A 22,653-nucleotide genomic window follows, 5' to 3' on the forward strand; every position below is an offset into this window, starting at 1 on the left:
TGCTCTTCATAGTCCCGACCACGGGACAGATTATGTTTACTGAATTGTCTGCTGCCTCGGAAGGATGACCTTGACCTTCTGTTTTAGATTTTCCAAGGAAAATGGTCACCAAGGGAAGGGCAGTAAGAACACGGGGCAGAGGATGACAGCTCACTACGGGAACGGTACGAAGGGTGGCTCGAGGGACAGATGTGAAGGGCGCCAGCCAGGGGAAAACAGGAGTCAAGGACAAGGATGAGAGCTCGGGAAACCCCACAGTGAGACCCTCGAGGAAGGCCTGCTCTGAAGTGGCCTTAGAGAAGGAAAGTAATTAGAGGAAGGCAGTCCTGGATCCTGTCTTTACTCAACACAGAGCAGAGCAGATCCCCGATACCACATGGAAGGCGGTAACCGGGCCCGAATCTCTACAATGTGCACCTGTGCTTGGATAGGACGGGAAGATCCACGTTTAAGGGAGGGGGTGAGGGCAAGCAGCGGATCTAAAATTTAAAGCCCTTAGGTGGGTCTGTCCCTAAAGCCCCCTTTCTTCCCGCTGGGCTATCGTGTTTTCTCCCCAAATATTTATTCTGAAAACAGAGGGTTAATGATTTGTTTCCCAAAATGACTCACAATAGCACACCCCCTCAAGCAGCAAGCTAGACGGTACACTTGACACGGGTCTGCCCTTGAAAGTTCCAATCACGCATCATTTTTCAGGAATATTATGAAAGTCTGGGGCATGCCTCCCAGAAAGCAGCTTTCCTTCCAGACCTGATCCTTTGTCCTGCACAGAAGAACGTGGGCAGTCCGCTCTCGCCTGACGGGAGGGTGCGAGGAGGCTGGGGCGAGAGCCCGTGGCCCGAGAACCATCGTGGGCCAGCCTGGCAGAAGCTCCCGGAAAGCAATTCCCACGTCTGTCCAATGGTCTCTAAAACCCTCCTTGCTTTTCGTTTCTTACAAACCCTTGGACAGGGACCGGGGGAACCAGGGGCCTCGAAAACAGACTGGGAAAATGCTGCCCGAGGCCCTCTGAACACGGCCTTTCAAACGTGTACTTACAAGAAAAAAAGAGCCCACGAGGAGCACATTTCCAGTGCCCTTTAAAGCGTATTTCAGGAAACAGAGGCGTTTAACAGGCCCTACCGGACTAAATGTCTGTTCGACAAGAAGGATCGGCACATCGCGTCCTCAGAAGTGTGCAGCCTCAGACAGGGCAGCAGGGAAGGGGCCCTCTGAGGACCCCCCGCACCCCCTCCCGCTACGCCCTCGTGCTCGGGGCTCCTGCAAGGACTCGGGGTCACGTGCTAACAGGCGTGGGCACGGAGCGTGGGGGCCGGAGCCCCGAATGGGCCACGCAGCCGGCCACGTGCTCTCGCACACCCAAGTGGGTCAGCAGGCGCATCTGGAATTAGCTCGTGCTCTCCTGCGTTCAGACAACCGACCGACGCCCGAGGGCCCCCAGCCCGCCGCGAGGCACGCAGTCTGCTGGGGGCGAAATGCTTACAAACACAGCTTCTGAATATGTCCGAGGGCAGGGAGACCCCTCTCAAAGACACCTGGACGGTCCTGCGGCCTCACCTCTGGAGTGTTCTTCTTGAACTCTCGGCTCTGCTCGATAAGCCGCTTTCTGGACTGCTCGCTTTCATCTTGCCGGTTCGCCAGTACTGTTGCGGTGGCATCGAGTTCCCTCTGTCGAGAGAGACACAAAGGAAGACAAGGTTGTCACTGCTGCTTCGTACCAGAGGGGATCGTATCTGCATTCGACCAGAACCCGGGAGAGGCCCCCCCCCCGCCCCGTGGCTCTGGGGGTTACCAACTCCCGGGTAGAGGAGGGGCTGGGGCCGCAGAGGGGAGTGGACACACTCGGGCAGTTGCCTTCGTCCCGTGCGCACGTCCCGGAACACCACGCTCCCCCGGCTCGATGTGCCGTGGGTCCACACGCACCTCACAAATGACTGCTTCGGGGACCGAACACGCAGACACGTTTTTCTTTGCTAAAGCCAGCGTCAGCCCAATGCCCTGATGCCGTCTAACATACTTATTTTTATTTGGAGAGAGAGAAAGAGAGCGTGAGCTGGGGAGGGGCTAGGAGTGCGAATCCCAAGCAAGTTCCACGCTGTCAGCACAGGGCCAGATGCGGGACTCGCACCCATGAACTGCGAGATCATGACCTGAGCCGAAATCAAGAGATGGACGCGTAACCCACTGAGCCACCCAGGCGCTCCTGGTTTCTGTTCTTAGCAAGCTTTCCCTCTTGCCGAGTCTCTGTGCCCTGATGACTCTGCTTTACTCTGGGCTTCTCGCTGGGGCGTGCTATTCGTCTGTCTTCAACAGTGTGGGCCTGGGGGCTTGTGTGCTGATAACTGGGTCTGCTTTCATTTAACAGTACATACTGTGGGTTTCAGAGAGGTGAAGTATCATGCCCATAACCTGTGACTAGTTTTCAGGAGGGACCTTTACGGGGCAAATTCCAAGAATAATGATTTGCAGGATGCAGTCAACTTTGGGAATGGGGCACCTGGTAACAACAGCTATTCTCAAGCTACTGTCCTTGCATTGAAACTCTGAGAGCCACCAGGGCCGGGTGCCCTGTAAGAAGAGGACCTCGGCTCACACGACAAAATAACGCTCAGAGCATCAGAGAACCTGTGCCCTGGCCTCGGAAATTCTGGGAGGAGGTGCCAACGGGATCCGTTTCAAACAAGCCTGCAGCAGATGGGCCCAGAGTGGTGTCCCAAGCCGACAGCAGGGGCACAAGGACACGCTGCCGGAGCCACCAAAAGGCCCATTTTCTTGCCCAGCGGCCTCAGTTACTAAAGACACACACTGGCATCTTCTGCTTAGGATTCGATGTGGCTGTTGCGCATGGCTTCTCCGTGGTATGCCCCATCCCCTGGGGCCCAGCAGGGCAAGGACCCAATTGAGGACTGAAAAGCGAGGCAAATCAGACACAGAGATCCTTCCACAGACATCCGGGAAGCACGTGAGTCTCCCCCCCTCCCCCTCCCCCACCCCCACCCCCACCCCTATGAGGTTTCACCTGCTTCCCTTTTTGGCGGAAGTAACCGGAGGAGTTTGGTGGGGCCTCCTGATGGGCACTTCACTTGTACAGTATGGGGCGGGTCACTGCCAGAGAGGACGACAGGGCGCTGGAGCCACATCCAGCGTGGTGTCGACTTGGAAATCATAAGACGGTTTCTACTGGGGGGGTGGGGGGTGGGGAGGGGGAGACACTCCCCACCGCACTCTCTCTCCCCTGTCGTGTTTCTGGCATTACAGCAAATCTTGAGCAAACAAGTCCAAAAGAATAACATGGGCTAGAATTCAAGAACAGATGTCAAAGCTACTGCAGAAAAGAGGGAAACACTGCACATTTTGATAGACCACATTTGAAACACATCCCAGTCGAGTGAAGGCAGGGAAAAAAGAGCAACCGAAACGAATGTGGTGATGCGGGGATGGAGACGGAGAAGAGAGAGCAATCGCAGATAAGCAGAAGGCTTTTCAAAAATATAAACAATCTGGTAAGGAGGAGGACTTAGACGGCTATATTTAAGCAGCAGGAGCAGAAGTTATAAAAGGAGGCTTCAAGAAGTGGGGAGAAACGCCAATATTGAAACACGACAGAAAAAGTAGAGTTGATGTTTTGTTCTAATCGCCCGCAGATGCAGAAAACTTGGGCACTGACTGCTTCCAACGAGGACCTAAATTCATTCCAGGGCGGGGGGGGGGGGGGGGGCTGTCACCCAATCAGCCATAACGGCTGGACGATGGGGGGCACAGAGGGGACTGTGGTCCCAGCCCTGACCCCACCTTCCCACCTAGAGGGACGAGCGTGGGGACAGCGGGGCAAGGCTGCGGAAGACGTGACAGAGCACACGGTCCCCTCGGGTCCCTGCATGCCCCACACGCTGAAGTCCGACCCAGCCCACAAGATCCATGGGCACATCCATCAGAAAACCCCACCAAGGAGGGCTGAGTCTGAGACAGGACCCTTGATACAAGGCAGCGAACCCACCTTTGTCACGGGGCCACAGGGCCCGTGAGCCTGGGGTGACGTACTGCTGGCAGTCGGGGACCCCCCGGGGGGCCGCCACACTCCCTTCCCCACGCGTGCAGACATACGCAGGTCCACATGAGAAACCAACGCGAGTCTCCAGATTTAATACCGTGCCTCGGCCCGCCAGCACAGAAACCGACCAGCACCGCCAAGGAGGACAGGCTGGGCTTGCCCGGCCCCGGGGTCTGGTTGGTCAGACTTAGGGCTCGCGATCTTTGGCCAGGTCCCTTACAAAACCACCACGAGGCCTTCTGAAGGACACGGAGGCTTTGTACGGTTGTTGGGACGACGCAGAGAAGAGACGGCTATTAAACATAAGCCAAATACTGTTTTATTATCTACCCGGCCCACCTATGCTCAAAGTGTCAAATACAATGACACATTAACAAGGGAATTTAATGTGTTCACGGGAGGTGGCGGTGGGGGCCTAAAATACAGAACCCTCAGTCCCGGAGTCACTGGTCACGTGTAAAAAAGAGCATGGAGGGTCCCCACACCTGAAAGGCACTCAAAACTCACCAAGAGAAAACAAAAACCAAAAACCCACACCTGGGAATCAACCAGTGTCCAACGAGAGCGTGTTGGCATATCCACTCAAGGATCATTCTGCAATGGTAAGAAAAAGTCCTACATGTGCTAGGAGATGGGCTGATCTTCGAGATATATTTAAGCAAAAAGAGCAAAGTGCAAGAACAATGCCAGTATTGTTTAAAAGAGTATCTATACATATGCTTGCATAAGCTTTGATTGTCTCCAGAATGATACAAAAGACACTTGTAACTGCTTGGCTCTGAGAAGGCGCTGGGGGGGGGGAGGGGGAGGGGGGAGGCGGAACCTTCCCTTCAGTGTCCCGCTGACCCTCGAAGAACATGGGTTTGAACTGCATGGGCCGCTGAGACGCGGGGGTTTTTTATAGCACAGTACTGTAAATGTATTTTCTCTTCCTTATGATTTTCTTCGGAACGTTTTCTTTTCCCTTTATTGTAGGAATATGGTATATGATACGTAGGGCATACAAAGTACGAGTTAATCGACTATTTATGTTATAGGTCAGGCTTCCAGTCAACAGTAGGCTCTGAGTAGTTAAGGTTCAGGGGGAGTCAAACGTTGAATGTGGATCTTTGACCAGCCGGGGGTCAGCACCCCTAATCCCCCCATTGTTCAAGGGTCAATTGTACCTCTTTTGACTATTCTAGCCATGTGCATGCATTATTACCCAATTCGAAACACTGTATTGTTAACTTTTTAAATCCTGCTGATGTGAAAAATACACACATATATTGTTCTAGAAACATATTTTACATCGTGCGGCCCATAATACGCATGTTCAATGGCCCGCATGTCCCCCTGCCCAGCAGCAGAGGCCTGGAATAGATGAGCTCTTGACTCACTCTGGTAACTCAAAAACTGAGGCAAGCACGTCCTTTGTCAAAACAACAGCTGTTTCTTGCACAACGCATCGCACACTGGCCAGTCTCCGGGCTTATGAACGAGGAGGAGGTGGCCAGTTACAGAAAACGCCGCTCACCCAGGCCAGAGCTTTCCCAGGGAATGGCAGAGGAGGGCGTCCCCTCAAAACGATTTAGAAATATTCTCCCGCTGGAAACAGCCGACAGCCCCAAGTCCAAAGTCATGGGAAGTTGGCAGGGCTGGTGGCAAACCGGCGGGCTCTGAACACCCGGGCACTTTCAACTAGGCTGGAAGTGGTGGAAATTGTCCTGGGTGAGTGTCTCCCAAGGACAGGCACCTGGAGGCAGAAACTGCGGTTTTCTTTCAAAGTCATCGTGTGGCAGCCAATGCCAGGAGGTGACGAGGCCCAGTGTTGGAACCTGAGGCCCCGTGTGCACCGGCACGCCCCCTGCTATAAGGCGGCTAGGCTCCCGCAGAGCCGTGGACGCCTGTAGTCCTGCCTTCCTCTCTGGCGAGAACATCTGGCAGGCTTTCCCTCCCATTTCTGACAGATCCTCAAAGGGCAAAGTGCCTAACTTTTTAACTTTCTCTCTGCCTGAACTCCAGCCTCTCAACCGAGTATTAAAGATTTATCAAACACAAGAAACAGGGGCACCTGGGTGGCTCGGTCGGTTGAGCGCCCGACTTCGGCTCAGGACATGATCTCAAGGCTTGTGAGTTCAAGCCCCACGTTGGGCTCTGTGCCGACAGTGCGAAGCCTGATTGGGATTCTCTCTCACTCCCTCTGCTTTCTCTCTCTCTCTCAAAATAAATAAATAAGCTTAAAACACACACACACACACACACACACACACACACACACACACAGGAAATAAAATGTGACCACAAGCCTATTTAAAAGAAAATTTTCCCAAATAAAACAGGTCTTAATAACCTCAGTGATCAATTTGAAATCAATTTAAAGTAGGTATGCCTGCCGTTTGTCTGTATTGAACCGGGGGGGGGGGGGGGGGGCGGGGTACCTGCAGTGCTTTTGGGAGACTCCTCTCATAAAGTCCCATTGCCAGGCCCTCAAGGGCTCCCTGTTCCTCCTGGGCCCAGGGAGGTGAGCCCCCTCCCCCAGCACCCTTGGGGTGGCCGGAAAACATACCTGGCCAACTGCCTCCACAAGGCAAATAAGTATTCTCTGCTTATTGTCTGAAACTTTAATTGAAAGTTCGTTCATCTGGTATTTCCTTTGGGTTTACCTGTCAAGCTAATCAAACTGCAGATCACGTATGTGAATCCAAAATGGCTTTATCGGTGAAACCAAGAGGACCCGTACAAAAAGGGAAAGGCAACCCCGGTCTCTGCATGGGGTGGTCCCGGGGCTTTTTCTGCTTCCTTTCCAGCAACAGGGTCATTTGGACAACTGCAGGAAGTGGGTAAGGGCCCCAGCCCACCTACCAGCCGCCCCCACCCAGCCCCCTACACAGAACAGCTTTAGACTCCTCAGACAGTGGCCTCAGAGCAACCCGGCCGGGATTCCAGGCTCCATCCCAGCTGTAACCTGTGTGGTTTTGGTCCAATGACATTCCCTCTCTGGAGGGAATTAAGATAAAGCATGTTCAATTCGGGGCACGGGACGTGCTCCATCAAGAGGAGTTTTTCTGTACTATAAGAGCCACGCACTTGACCTCAGGCCTGAGCTCAGTCTGCCACCAATGTCTCCAACCAGGTCGGGGGCTCCAGAGAATGCACGGATGAGTCAGGTGCCCACTGTCCAGCGGAGGAAACCAGGCAGGCACGGAAAAGCAACAGGACAGAAGGGCCTGGCCCAGTGGAACCAAAAGAGAGCAGGGGTTAGAAAAGGGAGAATATAAGTTCCAGCAAGAAAGCCCTATGAGCGTTCGCAGAAGATGCCCATCTTGGCTGGGGCCTGGGGGGGATGGGCTCAATCCCCATTACCCTCCCCCTCCTCCTCTTCCCCTCACTGAGTCCCTGGCACAACCGGGGGGGGGGGGGGGCGGTTGCTGTCAGAGACCAAGAATAGGGGCTCAGAGGAACCAGGAGCCTGGTCAGGCCCCCCCAGGGTAGGGGTGGCAGGGACACAAGAGGAACACGCCAATATGGAAATAACTAGGTTCAAATAGAAACATGGAGGCTGCTTCCCCAGACATGTCCACCAACAGCGACCAAGACATCCACCATAAGTGGACAGGTACGTGTGCACACATTTCATTTGCTCATATGTACACAAGACGCCTCTGGAAGAGATATGGGTACCACCCCGTATCCTGGGGAGGAGAACGAGGCGGGGGGCCTTTTACTTTCTCCCCTTTATACCTTTTGAATTTGAGCACCTAACTGTAATGTCTTCTGCTAAAAAGTATGCATTTATCTCTCCAAATCTCAGTTTTTCCCTACAATGAGACGCAGGCTCTGGTGGATGGATAGGCCGGCTGACTGCCCCCCCATCCCCGTTTCCCAGAGTGGTGCTCCCCGTGGAGCTGTGGGAAGTGCATTTTGTTCCGTCCGTGGGTGTGTGCACCGACAATGCACGGTATATAAAGGAGAACCTTGCAGAAGTCCTGAAGCAAACGCCCCTGCTTTCACTTACTTTGTAAGTTTCGGCAGAGGACCGAGTCTGAGGCTGTGTTTCTCGGGTGCCCTTTTCAGACCCTTGGTTCTCACCCATCGCTTTCCCCGCGCACGATCCCCAATTCGCTGAGAGTCCCACCAAAGTCTGAATCGCGGCTACGGGGCTGTCAGGCGGTGGCAGCCAGGGGCCGGGGGTGAGCACTCCCGCTCGGGAAGCCCTACGTGCCGCCGGTTAGACCTCCAGCGGGGACCCTGGGGGGCACTGAACGGTGGAAAACAGCACACCTAAAGGCAGGAAGGCAGGGATCCTGGAGTCCTACAGGAGCTGCAAGAGTGCACCCGGACACAAGACTCAGGCACCCTTTATCCCCTGGGAGCACCAATGACCTCTCTGAGCTGGGGGGAGCTGTAAAGGTGGCCAGGACAAGCACACACCCTCCCGGGGAGGCAGGAGAGGGGATCTGAGCGTGTCAGTCCTAGGGGGCCTTGGATAAGACCATGGCACACTGGCTTTCCTCTACTGTCCCCAGAGGGCTGGGTCCCCTCCCTCCCTCAGACCCTCAGCGTCAGCTGTTCCCTCCACTTGGGAGACCTATCCCTGCTCCCCTCCATCAAGCTGTCAGAGGAGCTCCGATTGAACACCATTTCCCCAGCCCCCAGCCCCTCCCACCCCCCTCCGGAAGAGACTGTAAGGTATGAACCCAGCTCCCTGAACTGTGCCTCGTGGCAGTGACCCTGGTTTGCAAAAGGGTCTGCAATGCTGCATTTGCGTGCAAGTGTGTGAGATCAGCACATCTCCCGATGGGCTGTAAGCTCCAGTAGGGCTCGCCTTCTGCTCACTGGAGAGTTCCCAGCACTTCACATGGCAGTGGGGCACATCACAGGTAGGCAGTCAATATTTGCTAAATGAAAGGGTAAGCTTGAGAAAGAAGGAAAGGAAAAATAAAAAGCAAAATATACAGGAAGGGGGCAGAAATTTAACAACTCTGCAAGGCTTCCTTCCAGTCGGAAAGAGAGGCTGCAAGCAAAAGGCTGGCCCGAGCACTGAGGCCTTGAATGGTAGAGAATGTTTGAGAACAGTTCAGGAGACTGTGGGGGCTGAGGAGGAGGAGGGGGTCAGCTGACAGAGCCAGCTTCTTTTTAAATTTTTTTTTTTCAACGTTTATTTATTTTTGGGACAGCGAGAGACAGAGCATGAACGGGGGAGGGGCAGAGAGAGAGGGAGACACAGAATCGGAAACAGGCTCCGGGCTCTGAGCCATCAGCCCAGAGCCTGACGCGGGGCTCGAGCTCACGGACCGCGAGATCGTGACCTGGCTGAAGTCGGACGCTTAACCGACTGTGCCACCCAGGCGCCCCAGAGCCAGCTTCTTAAAGGCAAGATGGATGGGGAAGGAGGCGTGCGGGGCCTGGAGGAGACCCACACTCCCCTCTTGCTCAGCCTCAAAGGATCCTGGGTCGAGCCCTAAAATGGCACCATTTTACGAGAATTAGGATCATTTGCCCACGAGGGACTCCTCCCTGCTGGAGCCACCCTAGCAAGCTCTCCTAGCAGCCTAGGAAACAACTTTCATTGAGCCCCCTCCTAAGAATGCGGAATGGGAAAACAGTGGCGGGAAAGTCCATCCTGACAGTGCTTTGGGGAAATCAGGCAGCAGCAAAGCAGATATGGGGTTCGCTGCTGGGGCTCTTCCCCTGCCCATGAGAAGGGCCCGCATGTGCCCCCTCTCTGTGTCCACGTGCCCCCAAGAAGGAGATCCCAGGAGGGGTCCGGGGGAGGGAATGCTCTTCCCAGGGCACCCAGTACAGAGCCCAGCTCCTAGCAGGGACTCAGTAAACGCTGGCCATAGAGAAGTGAGCTCTCTGGGTTAATCACACCCTGTGCCTCTTCAACTCAGGGAACAAAGAAGCGGGCAGGTGAACAGGCAAGGGGCTGCCTACAGTTCAGGTTTCTAGCTCGCTGGGGGCTGAATCCAAAACACTGCGCATTCCAGCCAGCCGTCTTCTCCCACCTTAGAGGGGGACGCAGCCTCCCGGCCGGGTCCCCAGGACACAGGTGATGTACTCACAGCACGGGTTTCCCACCATGAGAGTGGGTCCTGCTCCCCCGTACCCCGGACAGAGACAGGGACAGGGACAGAGAGGAGGTGACTACGGGGCGGTGTATTGGGGGACCGGTGTGCCTATGGACCTGTGAGCTCTGCGACCAGCCGGGCTCTCTAACCTAAACCGGGGACACTAATACACATCTCACAGGGCTGTCATGAGGATTAAATAAGATAAAATGCCCGGGACGATGACAATGGTAGTTCCTCTTCTCCTCTCCCTATTCAAGCTGACCCCACCTCGTATGAAGATTATTTCCTCGTGCTGCTCTCGCTCTAAAGATGCTATTGTTCATCTAATATGTACTCAACAGTTCTCAATTCTGGGACACAACTTGGTATTCATTCCTGATCTAGGAAATTCAAGTAAAAAGATTTACTCCAACACAGACTTCCTCCCTGTCACGGTTCCATCTACAGACTCCACCACTGGGGATGGCAGGGGCAAGCTTTCTCGGTGTATGCTTTTTATTTTTACTTTTAAAGCAGGCTCTGTGCCCACTGTGGAGCCCCACACGGGGCTTAAACTCACAACCCTGACATCAAGACCTGAGCTGAGATCAAGAGTCGGACGCTTAGGGGACTGAGCCACCCAGGCACCCCCTCGGTATCTACCTTCAAATGGAAATGCAATTTTGAACCAAGTGAATGCATTACCGACTCAGAAAATAAAAATAAAGGGACCTAACAAAGACTACGAGCACAAAGTTTTTATACAAGCCCTTTTGTGAATTCCTCGGGATTGAGAAATTTCAATAGAGCACCGAGATCTTGTTTTTTGTTGTTCCTCACCCTGCTGAAAACCCACTATGCAAAGACAAAAATGCCAGATGTATCCCACAAGCATTGCACTACATATAATACTTGCCAGACTCTCATTTAAACAGTGAGACGTGAGAGACGGCGTCTCAGTGATGCATAATGAAATACAGACGGATCGGAGTACCGGTGTGGCAAAGAGTAGGTCCGCGTGGCCCGGGGCCGGTGCAGGGAGAGGGCAGGACGCTTTTAACCGGGACAAGAAGGCTCCTGCTTTACATATTGACCAAACCATAGGAAATTGCTGACACTTGCCCAGTTTTGAGCTACAAAAATAAATGTCTGTTTCGTAAGGAGCCTTCTTTACCATTCTCTTTGGCTAGATCACAAAACAAAACTAAACTCTGCCCAGCAGCCTCCACCGAACAGCAGAGTGCTGACCCCCTCCCACCTTGGACTTCTCCAGGGCGCCCAGAGAACCCTTCCTCCGCTCGTAGCCCCTCCACCTTGTCCTTGCTAATTATCTCGTTTGCTTTCTCTCCCGGGGAGAAGCGAGAGCCTCCTTGTCTGAATACCTGGTCTTCTGCCTCCTCTGTGTTCCCCTGCAGGACCCACACTGGGGGCCAGGGAGGGCCAATGAAGTCTGACCTATTGGCACCCCCTGGCCACACACACACACACCTCGTAGGCCTCGGGATGAACTTGAAAGAGAAGCAGTCACAGGAGCTTTGCTACTCCCATGTCACAGATGAGGAGACTGAGGCAGGGCACGTCTGTGACTCCCCCTTGCTAACAAATGCCCAGGGAATAGCTCCCTCCACTCCGTGACTCCCGTTCTTCTTACACTTAGTGTACATTGGGAGACGTATTCTAAAACCAAATGAGAACTTGTTACAATTTTAAAACGTCCACGTCCACGAAGGTTGATCCCGGAGGGGCTGTGGTCTAGTTCAAGGGAACTGCCCCGCTGCTCTCTGGCTGCAGGACGGGAGGTGAGTGTCAGAGAGAACAGAAGCCCCGAAACCCCCACAGCTGCATTCAGGATGCCGGCAGATCTGTAGCAGGCTGGCCTGTCAACCAAGTAATTGGACCCAGGGACCAATTAATTGAGGAGAATGAATGGGACTGCACTATCCCAATGACAGCCACTAGCCACATGTGGCTATGTCCACTTAAGATAAATTAGAAATTCAGTTTCTGTTACAGTAGCCACACTCCAAGGGCCAGTGGCCAACTATATTTGATGACACAGATAAAGACCATTCCATCAATGCAGGAAGTTCTACCACACACTGCTGGTCTAGAATGACTCTCCAGGGTCCGAGGGTGATGCTGTTAACTGTTACAAGACCGATACTTAACACACTGATGAAACTGACGATAAGCTGTTCGGCGGGGGGGGGGGGGGGGGGGGGGGGGGGGGGATGGCCCAAAGTACCCCACCCAGGGATCAGGGGCCAAGCCGAGTTCTGAACTCAGACCTGGGAGGACCATCTCCACGGAAGCTGAGGCTCTCAGCAGTAAACCATGCAGACACCCCTTGCCCGTGTCCCAGCTTAACGCACTTGACATTCTCCAGCAAATAGGGGGTAAGGTCACGGGCTCAAAATTAGGCAGGGACACGAATAGCATGTTTTAATCTCAAAAAATAATGATGCCACTGCCAGAAGTAATAGCTCCGATCTCATCTATGCTGGTAAACGCTTTTCTCCTAAAGTATTTGTTTCAGAAATAAAGCCCTTAATTTGAATGCTTTAGGAGCCAAAATTTCTGTCTGTTGAAAATATTTGTTTCTATTGTTTGGCAGGAATCAATTTGTTAGGGCACCAGCCACCCTGGCAACGGCTCCCTTCCCCTTCCCTGGAAAAGAGCTTGGCGGCAAAGCCATCCGCCACCCTGCAGATCTCGCTCGCTCTCTCTGTTTGGGCTATCCCGGCCACAAACATCTGCCGGCACAGACACAGGCTGTGAATCGAGCCAACCAGCCAGTGCTTGCTGGGGCTGAGCCGCTTTGGGGGTTATTAGGAATATATGACTGGGCTTGGCGGGCAATCAGCTGAATTTGATTTGCAGAATGAGAGTCCATTTCGCTTAATTATCTTGCAAGCGGTCCAAGACGGGTCACCCAAACGGTGGGCGATTGGCCCACGAAGCCCCATCCCTTGGGGCATCCATGAGGTCTAGGGAGCGAGCAGCTGGAAAATTTCTGGTGACCAGGCTCCATCCTGGCTACAAGAATTAGGTCACCAAGACACCCTGAGCCTTGGTTTTCTCATCTGTAAAAGATCCCACCTACCCTGGCTCACGGGGGTTGTTGGAAGACATCACGGCATGAAGGAGGAGAAAAATTCCTGTAAGTTAAAAAGGTTCCGCAAAAATGGGAGCTCTTTTTCTCCTCTGCAAGGGTAAAGTATCCTCCAACTTCCTCACTTAGCTCCCTTTTTTGAATGCTACGGGGGCGGGGGGGGGGGTGCGCTTAAGAGACAGATCATGAAAGTTAAAAGCTATCACAGTTATAGGTGAAGTGCTAATAACTTCATTTTGAAAGTGTCAGGTTGGGTTTTTTTGTTTTTTTTTTGCCAAATCACAGCTGTGGCTTGCAAGAGAACTCCACCTGTAGCTGTGTTCCCTTCTCACGTTTTAATTAGCAAATAAAACCCCGAAAAGCTCTCCAAATGTTTTTCGCCTGGAATTTATCAGCAAAAGTTAAAAGAATGCCGAAGTGGCTCCTGGGGGAAACCGAACGTGTAACAGGCATCTATCAACGACTCAGACCAGCATCCCTTGGAACGGCTTGTGTCGGGCCCAGGGATGTCACCTCGGAGCCAGCTTTGATTTTATCTCTGCAGTTAATTTTCGAGGCTTTCGGTGCCACGTTCAGCGAGCAAGGTTTACAACATCCTGCCACTGGCGGAGACCTGCTGCCAGCCAGATGGCCCCGCAGAACGACACTCGCATGGCAGAGAAGGTGAATGTCGTGATTCCTCCGCTCTCCCCTGGCACCGGTGCTGCTGGCCGCAGTCAGGAAACCTGGGTGCTGGGCACCGACGGGTGACGCTGCAGGCGGGCTCCCCGTGCCCACAGCGGAAGTGTGACGTTAGGGGAGCCATTTGAATCCTCCGAGAGTTTCACCTCTAGCTGCGCCAGATGCACGGGACGCCCAGGGAGGAAGAGGGGCTGCTCCCAGTCTGCCCACTCTGGGCGCTGGAAATGATGGCCCCGCCCTCAGCTGCCCTCCATCTGGCCTGGGGAGCTTTCTGAAAAATAGCTGGAGGGACGCATTAACTCAGACTTTACAAGGCGCTAACTATCGAACACACACAATTGAGAAACAGGATTACGACCAACTACTACTATGTGAGGGGGTTCTCATACTTAACCCAAATCCAGCTCGCTCAGCCAGCGCGGCCCCCCAATACCCTCCCAGCTCTGACCCGGCACGAACAGCCCTCTCTTCATCCCAGGGCCACATGGGGCGCGAGGGAAAGGTTCTTGAGGCAGGAAAGTAATGCCAATTACAAGGTGTTCTGATCTGTGACTGCTCCAAGTTCAGGTTCTTGGCACAGGTTTCCCCCCCCTCACACCGCGTTGTCATTTTTTTTTAAATTTCTTTTAATGTTTGTTTATTTTTGAGAGCGAGAAAGAGAGAGAGAGGGGCAGGGAGGGGCAGGAAGAGAGGGAGACACAGAATCCGAAGCAGGCTCCAGGCTCTGACCTGCCAGCACAGAGCCCGATGCGGGGCTCAAACTCACAAACCGTGAGATCATGACCCGAGCTGAAGTCAGATGCCTAACCGACTGAGCCACCCAGGCGCCCCTCGTGTTGTCATCTTTCAATCGCACAGACGCTGCTTATTTCAGCCTAGGAATGACATTTCTCTAACGCATGTTCTTGGTTCTCTATCGGTTGTGTCCCTTGTGACTTGTCGAGGGGCAAAGGGGACCAGAGGGTTCTAGTTTGGCGGCGAAAGGCAGCTCCCAGTAGAGGGTGATCTACAAAAGGGCACCTCCCACCCCACCCCACCCCACCGGGCCCTCTCAGCGGTACCAGCCAGGGGCCCAGGCACCGGGGCATCGCCCGGGCAGCATCAGGAAGGAGCTCGGGCCAAGCGGCCTCGGTTACGCTCTCTGGTTACTTCCCTGCCCAGGCCATTCCATCGCAGGCAGGAGGCCACAGGCAGTGAGGTTTCAGCAGAGGGCCAGCGTCCTTCCGTGCCAGCGTTCACATCCGATGCTGCGAGCTAATGCAAGCACAAAGGAAGTATTGCCACAGATCCGAAACGATAATCGAGATCGCCAATGATGGCAAACGAAAACAACCAATTATGTTCGGTACACTCTACTAATTCTGGAAGCTACAGCAACACAGTTACTTTATCAAGATGTTCCACAAGAGCTGAGACAAAAGAGGATTTCCTGGTTTACTCCTGGCTACCCTCCCGCCCCGAAGCGTCTGCTTAATGGGTTTCACCGGATTTCTATACACCTGTATTTCACTTAAGGAGCTGTACGTAACCGCCAAGCCAACAGCCCAGCACATGTGGCTGCGGCGCGAACACCCGGACTGGGGAGGGGAGGTCCGAGGGGATCCCTCACAAGAGAGGCCAAGACCGGTTTCAGAGACAGCCGGACCACGTTTGCACACTTATGCCAAACAAGGGCCGCAGAGACCAAAGGCTTCGCTCCCGGGGACACTACACGGGCCGAATGCGCCAGGAAACCGCTGCTCTCCGGCCCTGCCGCTGGGTCAACGTACGATGCACCCGTCGGAGGAAGCCCCTCGTGGGAAAGACCGGGCACAAAAGGCGCAACAAACCGCACTGGTGCGCAGACAGCTTCCGAGCCGGGGACACAACCGGACTACTGTCACGGCAGAGCTACAGGACCGGTATCCAGACTACCTGGGAGCGGACAGGAAGGGAGGGGACTTCCTGTCGGCAGGACTGGGACAATGTCACAGGCGAGGCAACAAGAGGTGGCCTTGAGGGGTGAGGGAAGAGGCTCCATGGAGGGGGAAGGGGGCGTGAAGGAGGTTTCCAGAAGGCCTAGAGTGGGCAGAGGTAAGAAAAACAGCCGCAGCTCCAGCGGACAGACTCAGGTTCTACATCCGTTGTTGCCCGAACCGCCACACTGACCCCACAACACGGTCATTACGGCCGTCCCACCCTTACCTCCACGGTGGCCTTACCTCGGTCACCCGACTGAGAACACACAGCCATGCATCGAGATTTTAAAGGCACGATTTTCTGCCCCTAAATCTGCTCCTTCCACTCCAGCAGAAAACTCAAAGGCGCAACAGGCTTGGGGCGGACACGGGGACAGCCGGCTCCCAAGGGCACGGAGGGAACGAACCCGAGGGCTCCCTCCTCTTCTAAAGTTCCGTGATTAGGTCTTAACTGTGGAGCAGGTGAAGCTGGTCTCCCCTTCCATCGGCCGGGGGCAGGCGGAGCGCCCTCAGCTCGTTGCTGCCAGATCTGCTTTGAGGAAAAGGCAAGGACAGTGGGGTCTCGAGTGCCAAAGTCACCCATTATTCGCTGGGTCACTAAGAAAGAAGCGGGGGGTGGATCGAGGAACAGACCGGGGGCACCTAACGAGGCCCAGCATGGGCATGTGACGCTGCATTGAGTCAATGCGTTGTCGACTCTCGGAAGCGATTAGTGATCAATGCAGGTCTTTAGAAAGACCGTTCTGGCGGCCACGGGAAGGATGGATTGGAAGGAGGAGAGGCTGAGTAAGAGCAGGCCCTGCAGCTCTGCAGAGAAGCCACGGGGACAAGGGACACGGGTCCCCAAGGGTGAGAGATGTCCCGCCTGAACGCCTGTGGGGCAGACAGCTGCCCAGGGAAGTCTGCAATGAGATAAAGGAAAAAGAAAGAAACCGGAGCTGTCTCTAAATTAATCCTGAATCAGCTTCAGTGGATAAAGTAAATACAGGAAGCAGCCCCAAGAAGAGAAAATAGGATCTACTAGAATGGAATTCGCCTAGCATCAAACGGCGGTGGAGACCTGCCCAGCCCAGCTGCGGCCAACGCCTGCTCGTGGACCCCACCCCCGCGCTCTAAATGCTCACGGGGGTCCCGGAGCCAATCGGCGTGGGACCTGTCAAATCCGACTGCTGGAATAAAAATGGAAAGGCCGAGTGGCAGCCGTAACATGGAATTTCCTTGTTTTTATTAGTTTAAGGCTCTTAAAGAGTAACTTTTACATTGGGGAAAACTTTTCAAATATGTACTACTTGAAACTTAGATCCAGTTACTTCTCACATGTTTTCAATCACTCCGCTTGCCAATTTTACTAGTTATCAGAAGACATTTGCGGTTTAAAGCAGGGGAATGGGCTTCCCCCTCCCAGTACATCTGCCCTTTCCCGGGGTGACCTCACCCCGCTGGATCCCCAAGCCGGCCGGCTGCCAGAAAGGCCCAACGGGGCAGCCCGGGGAGTGCTACTGGGTCTCACAGCTGGAGGACAGAGCCCTGGCGGTGCAGGGACACCTGAGTAAGGATTGTTTTTTTTCGAACACTGGTAAAGCCCAGCTTGTTGCCACGTGGATGTATCCAGGAACACGCGTCGCTTACTCAATTTTCAATCCCTGCAGCTAAGGCCACCATGGAGGCTTGGGGACCATAATGGGCTGGCCGTGCTACATCCTTGCCGTTACTCAGAGCTGAGGCCGGGCGGAAAGAGTGAACGGCTCACGACGGCCCGCGTGTGATCTTTAAACCAGCAAATCTCCTAGTTCTTCACCGCGAGGCCCTTGTCTGTTCTTGTGACGCTCACCTAGCACACCCGGGAGTGGCTACGCTTCCAAGGGGGTCAGACCACAGAGGTCTCCTGTCCAATGGCCTGCAGCTCCGCGTTGTGGCCCAGAGAACAGAGACGGGCAGAGGGAGTTTGAAACCTCATTGAAAATAAAATGAAACACACACACACACACACACACACACACGGGTGTCCTAAATAGTTGGCTTGATGTAAATTCAGAGCAAGGCCTAGTAAGACGACAGGTGCACTGGGTGTGCGGGCTGGAAGGAGGCTGTGCCTCCTGTGTGCTCTTTACTGCACACGTGGTCGCGGGAGTGCCACTTCCTGCCGATCCACGTCCACTCGGGGGCCCCAGGGAGCTGGGCTGCATCTTGGCGGGGCCTGCCTGCCGGCCCGTGGGCATAAAGAATAGTACTGACTCCTCCTGAGAGATCATGGGGTTGGGGGGGGTGGCAAATGGCTATCGGTCTGCACCTTCCCCATCAACGCCAAAAGGCAAGCGAATCCTCTCAAGTGACAAACTTCAGATGTAGTTTGTTAGGGACAGGCTCCAAATTTCCGGCATCAACATTTATTTTTAATCGAGCCGATTTTTTTTTTTTTTTTTCATTTCGAAACCTGTTAATTCCATGACTGAGAATTCATCAAGTTTCAGGCTGGAATTAATTTTAGCAACCGCTTTGTACCAAAAATATTAGTAGATGGAGCTGTGGAACTGGCCTCCTTCGCACACTGTCATTGCCAAGTCTGTGTGTTCACGTTCCTTTCGGAGAGTGTGGTTCACGCCAACAGAGTTCTGAAGTCGGCAAGCTCTGTCCCCTCCCGAGGAGCACGCAGGGCTGTGGAAGCGGGGCTGGCCATCTGCTCGCCGGCCCTTCTTACACACAGCTGTGTCCCCTCCCCACCCAGGGTGGGGACTGTCACCGCACACACCCATCCGCCTTTCACCGAAGGCACAAGGATGACACACGTACTCTGGGTGGGAGCCTGTCCCCAGGGTGACAGGTAGGGCTTCATTCTCACATCTGCCCGCTTGCTGACCTTCCCGAACCTCACCCCAGCGAGTAAGTGTGCCCGCCTGGGAGGCCGCCTGCAGGAGTGAGAGAGCTCCACGTCGGGAGGCTGTCGACTGGCGTCCGCCCTCCCAAGACAGGCTATCTGGCTACATTTTATTGGTGATACAAGAAAACATGGCCCCTGAGTCAGCAGGGACGGCCTCGCACACACTGCCCCCAGTGTCACCACCACAATCCGGCAACAGTAACCACCTCTGATTCTGCCTACAGGCCTAATCCCCGTGACACCTCTTAGAGGGCGGCTCTGACCTGCAGGTCACTGCACGGAGCTACTCGGGTTCCACTGTGAAGGGTTCAGAATTTCGGGGCCTCAGTCCTTCCCTAGAATTGTAAGGACACGGGTTCTTCTTGTCGCCCCGAGGCTGAGCCCAGCCGGTTACGCAGCAAAGCTTACTGACACCCCTCCCCACGGACAAGCACTCTCCGCTGAACAGAACACCCCCCATCGCAGCCATATCAAAGCTTCAGGTTCCTTTGTCCAAATATAATCCACACCCAACACCCCCGGTCTCTTCTTTGGGCCACACCAGTCCTCAAAGAGCAGCCAGTACCCAGGGCCAGGCTCGCCCCGGCTACCAGGCCCGAAGGGCTTTGCCATCAGGATTCCCACCCACCGTGGCTTGTAAGGGGGGGGGGGGGAGCTCACGGATTAGCTCCACCTTTTCCTTCATGTCGCCAGGAAAAGCAATGCCCACGTAACTTCTACAATGTCCAGCATCTAAGGAACCTGGAAAGCTGGCTGGAGCTCAGCCTGGGATGGAACTTGGCTCATGCGGCTCAGCAAGGCCACCATCCTCCCTGCACGAGGACGTAACCCAGACAGGGACTGCCCAGGGGAGCACACTGCAGGGCTGCGGGGACTACGTTGTAGTTTAACAATCAAACCGGGCCTCACCTTCAGGGCTCTTTGCTCCAGAGACACCCTTCAGGAGCCCCCACGCTGCTTAAACACTTCTCCTCCCTAGGAGCACCCCCCCCCCGTATGATTTATCCATTGGGAGTCTCATTTAAGACCAGCATTCAAGCCTGCCATTACTTATGAGTCGGAGGGCCTGCCAAAGTCCAAACCCCGCTCTGCACTCAGTGCTCCATTGCCAGAGCATTTCCAGTCTTCAGAGCCTGGGCCATAATTCAGTTACACGTCTGAATGAAATTCTGGTCACACCTTGCATAACTTTCTGGAGAACTAGAATACCTCCAGACTTGTTAGCAGATTTAAATTAAAAACAACAACAACAACAACAACAACAAAACAGGGGCCCCTGCATGGCTCGGTCGGTTAAGTGTCTGTTTGACTCTTGATTTCGGCTCACGTCGTGATCTCGCGGTTCGTGGGTTCAAGCCCCACGTCCGAGCTCTGCTCTGATGGCGCAGGACCTTCTTGGGATTCTCTCTCTCTTTGTCCCTTCCTCACTCACACTGTCTCTCTCAAAATAAATCAACATTAAACACACACACACACACACACACACACACACACACACACACAATCCCCATATAAAACATTTTCCTACCAGGCAACCTCACCATGGTGACAAGGCCCCATACCTGTACAACCTCCTAAGTGTGCAAAGCACAGACATGGGCCCAAACAGTAGCGTGGATTTTGGAGCAAAGAGTGTGCCCCTTATTTACAGCGTCTCCAAAGCAATGCAGGCTCTAACTTGAATATATATTTCACACAGTACCAAAACTTTTAAATATCCACGAGAAGATTTCATTTTTATAGGCAATAAACATTAAATCTAAAGGGCTAGAACATAAAAAGTGTTTTAATGCTATATAAATCACCTTTCCCTAGACAGACTAAATCTCCGAAGGTTTTAAGGACTGCAGTATAAATTTTTATGGCAAATTATCTACATAGAAATTATCTGCATGAGATGTGCATTCCTGTCTCATTTACATAGTGCTGACAATCTTTTCCGCCCCTACAGCCAATCCAGTTCGGGGGACTCCAACAAACAGGGGAAATACAAGAGCCCGAGCCAGGCAGGGATCCCCCCTTCCTTCTCTGTGCCCATTGAGCCTACCTTCGATGCAACGAGGTCTATGCATCATTCCACAAAAGTCTCTGGCTAACCCTCAGCCCAAATGGGTATGGCTGCCCCAAGGATGAAAGGAACATTCACAGGCTGGGCCCCATGTATGCTTCCTGCCGAGTTTCTTGTGGGCCAGGGCCAGCCTGCTCGATGCCCCCGGAACTGGTGTTGTAAGAACTTTCTATGTATGAGGCAAGTCTTTCGCACGAGGTTTTGTCTTCCACGTGAACATTTTCAAAGGAATCCCTATCGAAGTAGAAATTAGGACCATTCTATCAAAGATAAATGGGATCATGTTAGGAAGCAACATTTTCTTATATGGTGAGTTATAAAATTTACAACGTGCCACCCAAAATGCAAGGAGACTGACAGTTTCTATTCCCTCTTAAGAGTTATTTTCTTGGGAATGCAAGCTGGTGCAGCCACTCTGGAAAACAGTATGAAGGTTCCTCAAAAAACTAAAAATAGAACTACCCTAGGACCCAGCAACTGCACTACTAGGCATTTATCCACGGGATACAGGCGTGCTGTTTCAAAGAGACACAGGCACCCCCATGTTTATAGCAGCACTATCGACAATAGCCAAAGTATGGAAAGAGCCCAAATGTCCATCGATGGATGAATGCATAAAGAAGATGTGGTCTATATACACAATGGAGTATTACTCGGCAGTCAAAAAGAATGAAATCTTGCCATTTGCGACTACGTGGATGGAACTGGAGGGTATTATGCTAAGTGAAATCAGTCAGTCAGAGAAAGACAAAAATCATACGACTTCACTCATGAGGACTTTTAGAGACAAAACAGATGAACATAAGGGAAGGGAAATAAAAATAATATAAAAATAGGGAGGGAGACAAAACAAAAGAGACTCATAAATATGGAGAACAAACTGAGGGTTACTGGAGGGGTTGTGGGAGGGAGGATGGGCTAAATGGGTAAGGGGCACTAAGGAATCTACCCGTGAAATCATTGTTGCACAATATGCTAACTAATTTGGATGTAAATTAAAAAAAATTAAATTAAATTTTTTTAAAAAGTTATTTTCTGGGGACGCCTGGGTGGCTCAGTCCGTTGAGTGTCCGACTTCGGCTCAGGTCATGATCTCACGACTCTTGAGTTCGAGCTCCACATCGGGCTCTGTGCTGACAGCTCAGAGTCTGGAGCCTGCTTCGGGTTCTGTGGCTCCCCCTCTCTCTGCCCCTCCCCCACTTGCATTCTGTCTCTCAAAAATGAATAAATATTTAAAAAATTAAAAATTAAAAAAAAAAAGACTTATTTTCTGGTAACAGAACAAGAAGTAACAGTAAACATCCCTGCTTTCTGGCCTGCTATTAATCTTAGCTGTCCGAGGAAGGAAAAAGAGAGAAGGTTTCTGGAAATATTCTCTGTATTGGTTTTATCCACATGATAAATATTAAAGTTAATTTTTTGTGCCTCTCATCTAGGATGGTTTTAGGTCCTTTAATGGTCTAAAAATTTAAATACCGCTCTCCTTCATATTCTTGCAGGGCCTAATTAAACAAAAATAGATCTAGCACCACAGAATTCTGCACAAGAAATGAGAAAGGGAAGAAGTATTTTGGCAAAGGGGCACCCATTTTAACGGACTCTCGCTTGAATGTAGACGCGTTAACAAGGGCCTGACGGCAAGGGAAAGGACACTTTAAGAGCATTTTTCAATTAAACAGTCACTTTCTCCTGAAATAAAAATCCACACAGATTTTTAGGCTGCATATAACAGAGTAATGACGAGCCCATTTCCTCTGGCTCATTACAAAATTTTCTTGTTGAAGTGACAGTTTCTGCCCTGGACGGCTAAATGAGGGTAATTAGAAGCCCACAGTAAGTTTCGAAAAACAGAACCACCAGAAGACGCTCC

General features: G+C 52.8%; 1 protein-coding gene across 14 annotated transcripts in view; it reads right to left on the minus strand.

Moving 5' to 3' along the window:
• Nucleotides 1-22,653, minus strand: part of CUX1 (cut like homeobox 1) — a 377,703-nt gene that overhangs the window by 287,222 nt on the left and 67,828 nt on the right. For 13 of the 14 annotated variants that reach the window (XM_032591662.1, XM_030300237.1, XM_030300236.1 and 10 more), the window contains one exon: nucleotides 1,558-1,668. In XM_032591662.1, coding sequence (XP_032447553.1) covers nucleotides 1,558-1,668 — 111 coding nt within the window. Of the gene's footprint in view, nucleotides 1-1,557; nucleotides 1,672-22,653 lie in introns of all 14 variants that reach the window. The other variant, XM_030300231.1, reaches the window with a different exon arrangement.

This window comes from Lynx canadensis, chromosome E3, assembly GCF_007474595.2.
Source record: "Lynx canadensis isolate LIC74 chromosome E3, mLynCan4.pri.v2, whole genome shotgun sequence".
Classification (NCBI taxonomy): Eukaryota; Metazoa; Chordata; class Mammalia; order Carnivora; family Felidae; genus Lynx; species Lynx canadensis.